Source organism: Nannobrachium achirus (assembly GCF_963921795.1).
Source record: "Nannobrachium achirus genome assembly, chromosome: 23".
Lineage (NCBI taxonomy): Eukaryota > Metazoa > Chordata > Actinopteri > Myctophiformes > Myctophidae > Nannobrachium > Nannobrachium achirus.
This window is the reverse complement of record NC_137830.1, coordinates 47670399-47683341: the sequence shown is the minus strand read 5'-3', so window position 1 is coordinate 47683341 and position 12943 is coordinate 47670399. Positions and strand designations below refer to the sequence as shown.

Sequence of the window (12943 nt, the reverse complement as noted above, 5' to 3'; positions counted from 1 at the left end):
TAAGCAGGACCCTAATTAGTTTTGTTTTGGGCTGTTTGGAGCTTAGTTTTCGAAAAAGTCGAAAAGTGAAACTTTCATAATCTTATAAATTAATTGCGCATAAAGTGAATGAAACCCTTTTTTGTTTTAATCTAGATGATTATGGCATACAGCTCATGAAAAGATCTCAATATTAGATGAGATCACTCTTATAATACAGAAATGTTGACCATGATCTGAAAGGTATGTTAATTTATGCACTCATTACTTGGTCTGGGCTACTTTTGAAGTTGAACAGATTATTACATCAATGGGGCATGGCATGGAAGTGATCATAGTGTGGCACTTTTGATACTGAAGCAGAACAAAGTGCTCTAAATATCATGGAAGATGGCTGTGTTGACTCTGGACTTGATAAAAACACAGTGGACCAACACCAGCAGATGACATGGCACCCCAAATCCTTGTTGACTGTGCAAACTAAACACTGGAGTCAACACAGCCATCTACGAGGATGTTTTAGAGCTCTTTGTGCTTCCGTACAGTGACAAGCTTTATGCAGATGCTGATTTCCTTTTCCAGCAGACTTGATCTGTATAGTCTATAAGGCTATATTCATTCACTGTATAACCTTTGTACACCAAATGTACTGAAACTAATAGCTTGTCATTGGATTTTTCTTTAGCATTCAAATGACCAACTAGTAAAACACAAAAGTTTAATCAGCAACAAATGAACAAGCAGCCAATCATTCATCAGGCAGGCATTTATACAGCATGTATTCACATAGATGTAACATAAATTATTTCCTAGTGAAGCCTAGTGACATAACATGCCACCACACCACTGAGATCCCAAACAAACAAATATTTAAAAATAAAAAAATCTAATACACATTTTGTATTTGCTGAAAAACACTGTGTGAGACGTGAGTGGATGTTTATTAACATACTGCAGTTTAGGTTTCGATAATGGCGAGAGAGGAAACAGGTTGATGCATCTGTTCAGCTACCAGTGTATTGTTTGATAATGTCCATCACCATAGGTACAAATAATTAGTCACTTAGTTCCTCTTCGTCGCTAAAGTAAGCACTCTTTTTTATTCTAATTTTGGATTTCTTGGAATCTTCTGATGTGGAAGCCTGAGCACTTTCAACATCATCATGAGTCAAGGTTGCCACCGTCCTCTGGTCTTCTTCCTCTATACGGGCTTGCTGCAAAGGAGAAAATGTACACATGGAAACATGGTCAACGGGGCTTGCACTTGGGATCCTGGGCCCTGTGACCCATGTTTTCCTAAGGGCCCCTGTTAGCCCATGGAATCTACCAAACTCTTCAGTCCTTTTGTACCCCAATGATAACAATATTAGGACAGCATGGCATCTTTTGGGAGGCATAACTACTTTACTGTAATTTTGCCAGCCAACTACGAATTTACATTAACTGGCTACCACAATTGAACACAATCAACTGCATCCATAACAAGACATTGTTGGCAATTGCATCAATTGGCATTATCAGCCATGTTCACCATTTTAACATTCAATGATGCTTGGTTACATGCTAATACTTAATTTATACTTTATGTCTTGCGATGGCGTCACAAGCTGAAAATAGCAGATCTACAATCTAAAAATGCTTGGAAAAGCAAACAAACTTCGCAAATACAATTGAATATCTTGCAATATAGCTGACTGGTAGCTGAGAGCCACAGTTACATTTTCAGCCTTGAAATTACATAATTATAACTAGAAATGCACTCTGTCGAGGTGCCAACTTGCACCTAGCGCACAAGTAGGCCATAAGTAGGTCATATGGCCTACTTGTGCGTAAGCAGAGCACGCCATGAGCACCACTAGCATCACCGCTTCCAAAGAAAACTGATATATTATGACCAATGGCATCACCAGGAATACTGGTCCCTCATTGCCTGTTAATAGTGACGTTGCCAGAGATGCTGGTCCCTGATAAGGCTACAGTCTTCAACAAGAGAAGACACCTACATACATACATACCCAGCCGATCGCAGTACTTGCACGCTCTGCTTGTGCAAGTAATACTAGACCAGGTCAACCTGGTTGTGCCAGACCCCCTGTCTGTCATCATCATTTATGACATCATGCCTTTTGTAGGCATGTCATCATCATGTCATCATCATATATACCCTTTATATAGAAAACCCGGACAGACCGACATTTGCTTATGTAGGCCTACCCATTTCATGGGTCTGGCAATTATATCATAATAATCTAGATTCCTCAGCTACCACCATAGTAACCATTCTTGGTTACTATGTTCTCAATTTGTCATTTTTGGATACTAGCTCAAGACTTTATGTCAACTAATAACTTAGACCGGAACACACCAGTTGGGGCAAAAAACATTGTTCACACTAACCTGAAAAGCTATGGCTTGACTTAGGCTGTCAAGGGCTGGGTCCTCCCCTTCATCCTCACTTTCCTCCTCTTCACTGAGAGAGAAAAAAAAAAGATCAGTGTCAAGAGAACACTCACTGATTAAACAAGATTGTATTCATGACTAATTAGGGGTGGCATGGGATCACTAGATGGTACAAGAAGTTCGCTTCAGTGCAAATAGGGACAGGTAAGATAAGATATAAGGTAGACTAGTGGTTCTCCAAGTGGGGTCCAGGGGTCCCTGAGGGGTTCCCTAGCAAAATGAGTTATAATAGAATCAAAAACAGTTTAATCACTTCTTTTTGTTGAAGGATTACGAATAGGATTATTCAATCTTATGCAAATATTTAACACAAATCTCTTATTGCATCCCTGGCACAAATCTTTTCAAATGGGGTCAAATACATTTTGGGGATCTTGACTTGAAAACATTTGAGATGTCGGTGGCGCAGTAGCGCAGTGGTTAGCGCTTCGCCTCACAGCTAGCAAAGGGTTTGATTCCCGCTGGGGGACGCTGCGGGTGCTGGGGGCGTGTTCCTCCCTCCGCGTCATCAGTGCCCACACCCTAGGTGGGGTTGGCGATAGGGCCTTTCTGTGTGGAGTTTGCATGTCCTCCCCGTGTCTCCTAGGGTTGATGCCCTCACAAAAACATGCAGTAATACTGGTCTCAATAATGCCTCCCCCTGGCCAGCCGGGGCGCCTGATGGAGGGGAAAGGAACTGGTTGGAATAACGTGTTCCTTCCACGTGCTACGTCCATCCCAGGGAAATCCCCCGTCAGGTTAAAAGAAACAACCTGGACCACCCTAGCCTGACTGCTAGCGTCCGTCTCAATCACACACTTCGTCCACCAGCAGGGGGTGGTGATGTGCGGACTGAAGTATCAGGCTAGGACCACCCATGCATGTCTCCCCAGGCACGGCAGAGGGAGAGCAGAGCCCAGGATTACATAGGCAATTGGCACTGGGTGAAAATGAGTTACAAAATCGTGGAATGAAAAAGAGAACCAGTGATGTAGACAGAGGACTACAGTATACGTCAGGGTTCCCCAATAGGCGGCCCGTGGGCCATTTGCGGCCCGCGGGGGGGCTACTGTCTGGCCCACACCAACCCCAGTAATAATGGTGGTATAAGAGCAGCAACAACACTAGTATATCGTCGTTGTCGGGTGGAAATCTCGTATCTCCAAATTTGTACGTTCTTTCGCAAAATGTTTAAAATGATAAATTCAAAACAAACGGTTTTGGAAATACAAGATTTTCACCCGACGACGAAAACTGTCACTGGATTAGTGGGAACGCCACCGTTGCCCCCTGCAATGTTGTGGCCCTCGGTTTGGCCCTTGGGGAAAACTAATTGGGGAACTCTGGTATACATCATCCTAGATACCTGCAGAATTCAGTCATCATGGGCTTATATACTTACATCTGCTCAGCTTCCTGAACCTTCTTTTTCTTTTTCTTCTCCTTCTTCTTTGGAGGCTCTCTCTCTCCCAGAATGTTTTTGGGGCATGCGTAGCTCAGGTGTCCCGTATCCTGTGATGATGGCAGAACGACACATCATTTCATTTATTCGACTCAGTTTTTAATACACTCGTGTTTAGGGTCCTCTTTGTCTTCCCCGTTGGGTACCGGCCTACTCGTAAATGAGGCAAACAGGGAATGCATGCCCCACCCTGCAATACCTTTGAGGAATTCTACTTGACATTTCAATCATAGTTTATGGCTAGAACTCATCTCCAAATGAGGCTGTATTAATCAGGCTTTTATGTAGAACCTGAACAGTTTTTAATTTGCTTGGTTCAATATTTAGATATTTGATGTAAATGTTATCAGGCCCTCCTCCTGCAGGAAGCCTCCCCATACAGTACACACCCATTGTAACTCCAAACTCCATTTTAACCATGATAGATTCATTAAAAACACACATTATTTTTTCTAGTGACTCATAATACCTTCCTAATACATGAGCAGGCTGTTTTTTTGATAACCTTTTTCATTTATTTTTAATAATCTTTTATTGTATTGAACTTTTTCCATTTTCCCAAAGAATTATTCAAAAATAAATTAAAAAAGTTATCAAAAAAACACGGGCTGCTCACATATTAGGAGGGTAGTATGAGTCGCTAGAAAAAATAATGGGTGTTTTTAATGAATGAATCAAGCAAATTAAAAACTGTTCAGGGTGTTCATAAAAGCCAACCAAACCAAACGTTCTTTTTTTTTTAAGTGAAATACCCCTTTAACTAAAACGAATGCTAAAACTAAACTAAAAGTGAAAGAAGTATTTAATTAACTGGAAAAAAAAGCTGTAACAAAAATGTACAATGAACAAAACTAACTACCGTTAAAACTAAATAAAACTGCAGGTAAAATCTCCCCCTTGATTTGCACTGTTAAGAACATTTAAAGAAAAATTGAATGGTCCAATGTGGATCTCAGGCTTCGTGTGGCCTGTCATCTACTACATTACATCACAGTCATCTACTACTACAGTCTTCTATGACATATCTATGCTGTATGACTCCAACTTTGGGTAAGGTGTCAGCCCAGTAATTCCAACCCCCTCTTTGCAGTCAAAGTGTATTACTCACAGGAATAATTACAACATGGACAAAATAGTACGGATGAAAATACTTTTTATTCAACGAGCGAATGACATACAGTAAAGGCTGTGTTTCCAAAAAAGAGCATGTAGAATTTGTGTAACCAACTCAGTTAACTTCTAAAATGACAAAACTCACTTCAAAATGTAATTTCACTCTCTTTCTCATAAGCGTCATTTGTTCTCTCTCACTGAAACACACGCGCAGTCGCGCACACACACACACACACACACACACACACACCAGATGCCAGCGTCGCTGTACATTTAAAACGATAGCCTACGCATTTATTTCCCAAAACAGGCTACTGACTGGAAAGACTTTCTCAGAAAATAAAAAGATGGACACACACATCACTTTTATAAGTGAGGGAGAGTGATGGTTGCTGTAATCGTCAATCAAAATTCATAAAGTAAAACATTTTATGGCTGGGAGAAGGAGCAGTCAGTGGGACTTTTCCTTGTATTGAGAGACCTGTTCCGACAATCTGGCTCTGATTGAGGCCGCCGTCTGTGTTACGTTGTCTTCCATAAAGTGTTTGCTGAGTGGCTTCAACACCTGTTCACAGAGTGTCTCAGCCACCACGTCTATTAACTTCCCCAACTCAAAGAACTTCCCAGAGTACTTGACATAAGCCCAGACGACGAGAAACAGCAGCATCGCAACCATGGTCAGGTTGGCCAGCACTGCCACTGACTTGAGGCCCACGAAGCCCATCACAACCGACACCACAAAAGCGATGAACATGACGGCGAACAGTGTGGCAGGCGTGCACATTGCATGCAAGATGTTCTTGCTGTCGTTGTGCTTGGAGAGGTTGCCGAAGGCCTCGTCTAGCTCTATCTCCAGCTGGTCCTGGTATCGCTGGCATAACTCATCCCCACCCATCTTCTTCACTAAGCGGAATTGGCGCACTGAGCAGTCGCGGAACTCCTCGTGGCAACGCTCTAGGTCGGATGGTGCGATGTACGGCTTGTCCCCTCCACAGATCTGTTCCATGTTCTTGCTGTACATTTCTTTGACTCCTGCCACGGCAGTGAGGTTATTGGCTTCTGCTGTCGCCTGCAGTATAGACTTGGGATGAGGCAAAGTCTCCCCTTGGTAGACTTTGATGTAGGCCTTGAAGTACTCAACCAGGTCTCTGCAAGTGACTTTGTTTCCCCCAATCTCCTTTTCCACCAGTTTGTCTGGTGCCAGCAGCAGAGGAACCAGTTTGGCCAGCTGCCGCGTGAAGTCCCCATCGATATCTTTAAGACGGCCATCAAAGTATGGGTTGGTGGCCACTTTAAGACCAGGGTGGGGCAGCAAGAAGCAGCTGATGTTGGAGAAACAGGCGTGAATGTGTTTCCTCACATTCTGCAGCTCCTCATGTTGGTTTTGCTTCAACATTAGCCTTTTCTCCAGGAAGGTGTTTCCTCCCTCAAGGCCATAGTCGTGTTCATAAGGATAGCTCCAGTCTCGAATGAGGAACATCAAGGACTGGAAAGGTTTCGGGGACATCTCCTCCTGTTCCTCCATAGCAAGTCGTCCGTATTCTGTGAAGAGCTGTAGATGCTGGAGGTTGTCTTCCTGTATATCCTGGGACAGATTGTACACCTGTACAGAGCTGGTCATGGTACTGAGGGCAAACACAGTAGCACAATCCTTGATGGTGGATTGGCTGTCAAATGCCCCCTGCGTGTCAACCAGCAGCACTGCAACCTTAGTGGCGTCAGGCTTATCGACCACAAAGACCTCACTCCACATCTGGATGCCAGTGGTCTCTCTCTCACAGCCTCCCCTCCAGCTGAATCCTGTCAGGGGCTCATTGTCTCCGCCTACCCAAGAATCATTCTGCTGTTGGTTGTTCATGTAGCGTAGCATGAAGTCCAGCAGGAAAGACTTTCCCTTGCGGTAAGCTCCAGCCACGGACACCACCACCACATTGAGGTCCTTCACGTGGTCCTGGAGCAGAATTCTTTCCAGCGCTGCCACGTCTAGCTCAAAGTTATGCTCCTCTTCATTGGCCACGACGATCTGGACCGGCCCAACTTTGGGCTCTTCTGCCACCGCCTGTTTCTCTTGGACCTCATCCCGTGCCAGGTTCTCAGGCCGTGCTAGAGAACCTCTTCCACACCTGTAGGCCTCTTCCACCCCTCTCATGCCTTCTTTCAAGAGGCGGCTTATGCGGTTCGGTTCCAATGCATTCCGGTTCCTCAACCCGCCTACCTCCGCCATCTTGCTGTTCATGCCACAGTTGATTGTCTCAGTGGCACAAAACGAATCAGATTCTGCACTTCCCTGTGCATCATTGCATGCCTGGGCGTATCTCGAAATCACTGCCTCTGTCTGAGAATCTTCCCGCAGGTGAAACTCATCAGTCATTATCAGCTAGCCTGTTCACTAAACTGTTGAGGACACAAAAGTAGCTCACAAACAATACCCTACTATCAACGTAACAGGACTTATTAATAACTCAGCTGTGAACTAGGCCCTTAGGCCTATATTGTGACGTAATAAGATTAGTGGTGACGTAATTGTATTACATCACAATTATGTACTACACAAATTAAGTTATCATAATGAAATCAACTATTTCATTATCAATCAATATTTTATATTTTGATTGATAATGACAATTTTGAAGTCGGTTGGTCCCATATATAGCCTTGTATGCAAATGCAATAGGGCTTGCAAACCTGGTGTCATACTGGGATGCCCCTCCCCCGGCAGCCATTTTGAGAGGGTCGGGGGATAGTATATACTAGCTGTAGTAGCAGGGCTTGACATTAACTTTTTGAGGCACAGTGTCATCTGGACAAGTACATTTCCTTTTCACTTGTCCAGGCACAAAAGTCACTTCGTTAATTTCACAGTCTTTTTGTTTTATTTCTTTGGACAAATAAATAAGACCCACTTGGCCCCCTCCACTCAACAGTCATAGTCTATACAGCAAGGAAAAATAATTAAATATACGTGTGGCTTTTGGTTTCACTTTTTCTGTGATGCTCCTAGCAGCTTTGTGCTGTATGCAGACTATGGACAATGAATTAATTAAGAAAAAAAGAATAAAAAAGACTGAAATGGCAAATTGACCAGTGACTTGTGCCTGGACAAGTGAAAAGGAAATGTACTTGTCCAGATGACACTGTGCCTCAAAAAGTTAATGTCAAGCCCTGCTACTACAGCTAGTATATACTATCCCCCGACCCTCTCAAAATGGCTGCCGGGGGAGGGGCATCCCAGTATGACACCAGGTTTGCAAGCCCTATTTCCGGAAGGGAATTCCATGAACATGACATACATTTGTTCTCCTGCCATGCAACTAAAAATTTAATGTGGAATGGCTTACCAACAGTCATAAAGAAGTGTAAATCCTTACCCTCCTTTAAAACCACACCAAAAGAGCACCTACAGGTGGCTGCAGTTTGGAACTGGCCCGTTAAAAACTCAAACACAACTGGTTAAAAAAACTCAAACACATTAGGTGTGATTTTTTGTTCTCTACTTGTTTATTCACTATATTCCTGGCCCTCTCTATGGAGGCTGCCATTTTCTTTTACAGAGGGCGCTAGAGAGTTTTTCTCTGTGGGCTGCTTCAAAAACATCTTTTCACTTCCTCCCAAGTAAGGAAGTGACACGGAATTGTCTGTTGCCAGATTTTGCCAAAGAAATAAGCCCAACAGAAGCAACTAGGCTATACTACTTTAGCCTTAGCAGTCTTAGCGTCGCTACACTGGCTCCCGGTTGTTTTTAGGATTGATTTTAAAATACTTTTACTTGTTTATAAAGCTCTAAATGGTCTGGCACCTTCGTACCTCTATGACTGCCTGCATAGATATGTTCCAACCCGCCCACTCAGGTCCTCTAGTGCAGACCTACTTGAGGCGCCAACAATGAAATATAGCAGCTTTCTGCTTCTACGGACCGACAGCTTGGAATAAACTCCCACTACACCTAAGACAGGCAGCCTCTGTGGATAGCTTTAAAGCACAGCTCAAGACCTATTTCTTTACTCTTGCTTTTAGCTAAATTTTTAAATCCCTGTGCTGCTAATTGACGTCCGCACTGTTCTGAAATTGTTATTTCTCTGCTTAATTGTAATAATTTTAATTATTTCTTTTTATTCTGTATTTTTTATTTTATTTTACTGTTTCTCTGTTAAGCACTTGTGCTTCATTTTCTGCTCTGTAAAGCGCTTTGAGCTGCATTTCATGTCATGAAAGGTGCTATACAAATAAAGTTTTATTATTATTATTATTATTATTATTATTATTTACAATTGAAATTAGCAGATCAGCAAGCTCACAATGTGTCACATTTAGACACATTGTGAGCTTGTATATTTGCTATTTAAAAATATTGAGGGGAGAAAAAAAATACATTTTTAACAACATAAATCTTTGTGGAGGTCCCTGGCACCACATATTTTCAGATGGGAGTCTGTGACTGTGGACAAATATATAATCTGGGTGATATGAAAAAAATTGGGAACCACAGGTTTAAAAAATATTAGAAAGTAAGGGCCAATAAGCAACCATTTCTTTAGAGCCACAAATTGCTTATTATAAGCAGACATGGCAACCCAGGTACATTCAGAGCCCAGAGCCTAGAACGCCAACTACTGATACTTTAATGCAAGGACAACAGGAAACCAAATTATGTTTTTCAGGCTAGCTTTTTCAGCATCCGCCTTTTTCAGGATATGAACAGGAAGCCGGGGGTGGGGCCAGGAATATGGTGAATACAATGACTTGAGTACAAAGGACTCCAATGAAAACAAGAACTGCACTCTGTCTAGGTGCAACTTGCCTCTTGCCTCTTGTGCACAAGTAGGCCATGTATGTGCCAGAGTGTGCCATGACCTCACCAGTCGCATGTCGCCCTGAGGTGTCTCTATGACCAGACTCCACCGGCTGGTCCTCCCTTAAGCCAAATGTTTGCGACCGAAGGTGTTGCAGTATACCATGAGAAATGTCTCAGCTTGTCCGTCCGTCTGTACAGGAAGTGATGTCACGTGACATCACCTCATCAAAGATCAAACCCTGGATATCCATACTGTGTCAGTCAGTCATTCAGTCAGTCAGTCAGTACACATTTTAATATAGGATGATAATGATCATCAAGTATTCATGGGCATCTAGAAGTATTACTAGTGTGGTTGCCCTAACAGGCCTAACCATTCCCAAATATAGATCATAGATGTCTGACATCATAGACCACATGAGACTGACATGGAAGCCAAATGGGGAAAATGCTGATTCAACCATTATGTCCATATATAGGCATATTATGGGCTTAATATTGATGACATCAGGGATCTCCATAAGTCCATATATGGGCATAAAGGGACAAGGACTGACACAGAGATCTCCATGTATGGAGATTAATTAACCAATTTTTTGATGCCCACGAAGCTGAAGCTTGGTATATGTATATTTGTATATTGAGGGTGTGTTGTGCCATTTGGGAATTTGGTCGGATCAGTGTTTGTCGATGCAAACACTAAAGTCCCTGTTAGGCCCATGAATGGAGATGATCCTTGATGTCTTCAATATGTCAGTACTACTTCATAGTACCGACGTCATAGACTGGCCTCCAAGCACTATCCCCGATGTTATCAATATACTAATAATAATAATATTATTATTTACACGTTTTCATCGAACAAAAAGGTAGCACAGAACAAAATGTGAACTAACCCCACACTCGTAACATTTGGACTTGTCTGTGTAGTTCCGTCGCCTGATGAACTCGGTTGCTCGGCCATTATCGACGGCGATGCTGGCTTTCACTGTTCTGCCAAACAGCTGTGGGACAAACAAACAGACAAAATCAGCTCACCTCGCCAGAGAGCTGAGGAAAACAAAGAGTAACCAAAAGGATGCAGGTTTGATTTACTTGCATGATTGAGCCCAGCCATTTCTCTTTTATCCATCTATACTATAATTTTGCGAATGTCTGAGTGTCTGTCACAGCGTTTCTCCTCAGTGGCTGGAGCAATTGATCTGAAATCGCATCACCATAAGCATATGAACACACCTGATTCTGCATCTAGCTTGAGGCACATCTATTCTGCATCTAGCATGAGGCAAAATGTTTAACCAGCTCCTCTGTGTGTGTGTGTGTGTGTGTGTGTGTGTGTGTGTGTGTGTGTGTGTGTGTGTGTGTGTGTGTGTGTGTGTGTGTGTGCAGGCAGGCGGGTGTGTGTGCAGGCGGGTGGGCGGGCGGGCGGGCTGGGGGGGGACAGTATCTCTGTAGCCATTAAACGAAACGGGTTTCTTACATTGATGCTCCTACATCATGCAAGCACCAGTTAAAGTTACTTTCCATCCCTCATATACTGTGTGCACAGTGTACATCCCATAACCCACACACTGCACATCATTTTGGAGCTCATATCTTTGAACGGATAAGGGCTAGTATACTAAATTCTTACTTGCTCCATAATGTTAACTCACTCTGGTTAAAATAATTATTCAAAAGCCTGAAATCTAAACAATGGGTCACAACTCACAATGCGTTTCAGTGGACGCATTGTGACATTGTAGATCTGCAATTTTTGCCAAGTGTTCACCTAGTATGACAGAAAAGGGATGCATGACATGGTTATAAGCAACAACAGCATCTACATAGCTGGCACTGACAGTAAATCTTCATTTTAAAGGTTATATTCTTTAAATCATTCATTCATAGCATCATATGCTTGCTATTGTTTTCGCTTGTAGTTTTGGAAGCTTGGATTCAGAAATCAGGGCGATGGGGGTACTGAATGCAATTCATTTTGAGAACCACAGGCAGATTAAATGATTATGTTATTACAGACCTACCTGTTTGTTGTTCAATTGTCGTGCACAGTTCTGGGCTGATTCTTTATCCAGGAAGAGAACAAATGCCACTCCTTTACTTCTGCGAGTGTCTTTGTCCTTCACAATTGTCACCCTTTGGGAAGCAGGAGGACACAATTACTAATGCTCAGTACTATGGTAATTACTAATATATATATATATATATATATATATATATATATATATATATATATATATATAGAGAGAGAGAGAGAGAGACTGATATTACTACTTTAAACCACCAAACCAGTTGAGTGAGTGAGTGAGTGAGTGAGTGAGTGAGCGAGCCTGGTGGAATTTGTTGGCTTTTTGAAGTCACTGAACCACTTACTTCACAACCTTCCCATATTTGGTGAATAGCTGAAATGACAAACAGTGTATGTTACTCATCAGATCTACTGAATGTTAGGACCGATCTATGGCTGTGTCATTGGAATGTTACACGAAGTGTTAAGATCACGGACATTCCAGGGCTAAATGCCATTGTTCTGACAAGCCATTTGTCTGCCCCACTCTGAATATTATTAAACAGACAGTAAAACACACTAGCCCTGAATACATGACTATGTATTCAGGGCTATAAAACACACATACCTTGTGCAGGTCATTGTTGGTGAGAGAGAAAGGCAGGTTGGACACATACACAGTGCTCTTGCTTGGAGCCAAACCCCCACTCATGATGGTTTCACTGGACGAGCAACTAAACTGTAAGACACACATTAGTACACATTATCTTATTTCTTTACGATAATATAGCAATCCAATTTGATTGAGACACACACGCAATGATACTGTGGACTCTGTGGATTCCTTTAAGGGGGTCTCAAACTCTCAATAGCCATACAAGTCTGTAAATCTGACAGGAACCAAATTTGTTGCATTTGTACACTGTCAGTTATAGGGAGACCTTGAAATAAACAAGTTTGAGAAACGCTAGCCTACAGAATGCATTTCATTGGTATCATTTAGGTCGAGTTTTCCTATATTCCATACCTGATAGTCTGTTAGAAGAAGAAACGAGGTTGCTGAAAAAGCCAAGCGTGTGTGTTTACTAATGGAAGTAGGACAACAGGGTCGCAGGTTGATGACGTGCCAGACAGTTTCATCCAATCAGAC

The 12943-nt window shown here is 42.5% G+C and overlaps 2 protein-coding genes across 2 annotated transcripts; both read right to left on the bottom strand.

Annotated features, from left to right (window-relative positions):
- Positions 1–816: 816 nt before the first annotated feature.
- Positions 817–12886, bottom strand: zcrb1 (zinc finger CCHC-type and RNA binding motif 1). The gene is made up of 8 exons (XM_080753938.1): positions 12821–12886; positions 12422–12532; positions 12159–12187; positions 11810–11921; positions 10682–10789; positions 3821–3930; positions 2377–2449; positions 817–1193 (listed from the first exon to the last, which is right to left on the bottom strand). The coding sequence occupies exons 2-8, from the start codon at positions 12503–12505 to the stop codon at positions 1035–1037; spliced, it is 675 nt and encodes a 224-aa protein (XP_080610064.1). The 5' UTR covers positions 12506–12532; positions 12821–12886; the 3' UTR covers positions 817–1034.
- Positions 5445–7217, bottom strand: LOC308308467 (atlastin-2-like; the record flags this gene model as incomplete). Its single annotated transcript, XM_080753882.1, has 1 exon — positions 5445–7217. The coding sequence occupies one exon, from the start codon at positions 7215–7217 to the stop codon at positions 5445–5447; it is 1773 nt and encodes a 590-aa protein (XP_080610008.1).
- Positions 12887–12943: the final 57 nt, after the last annotated feature.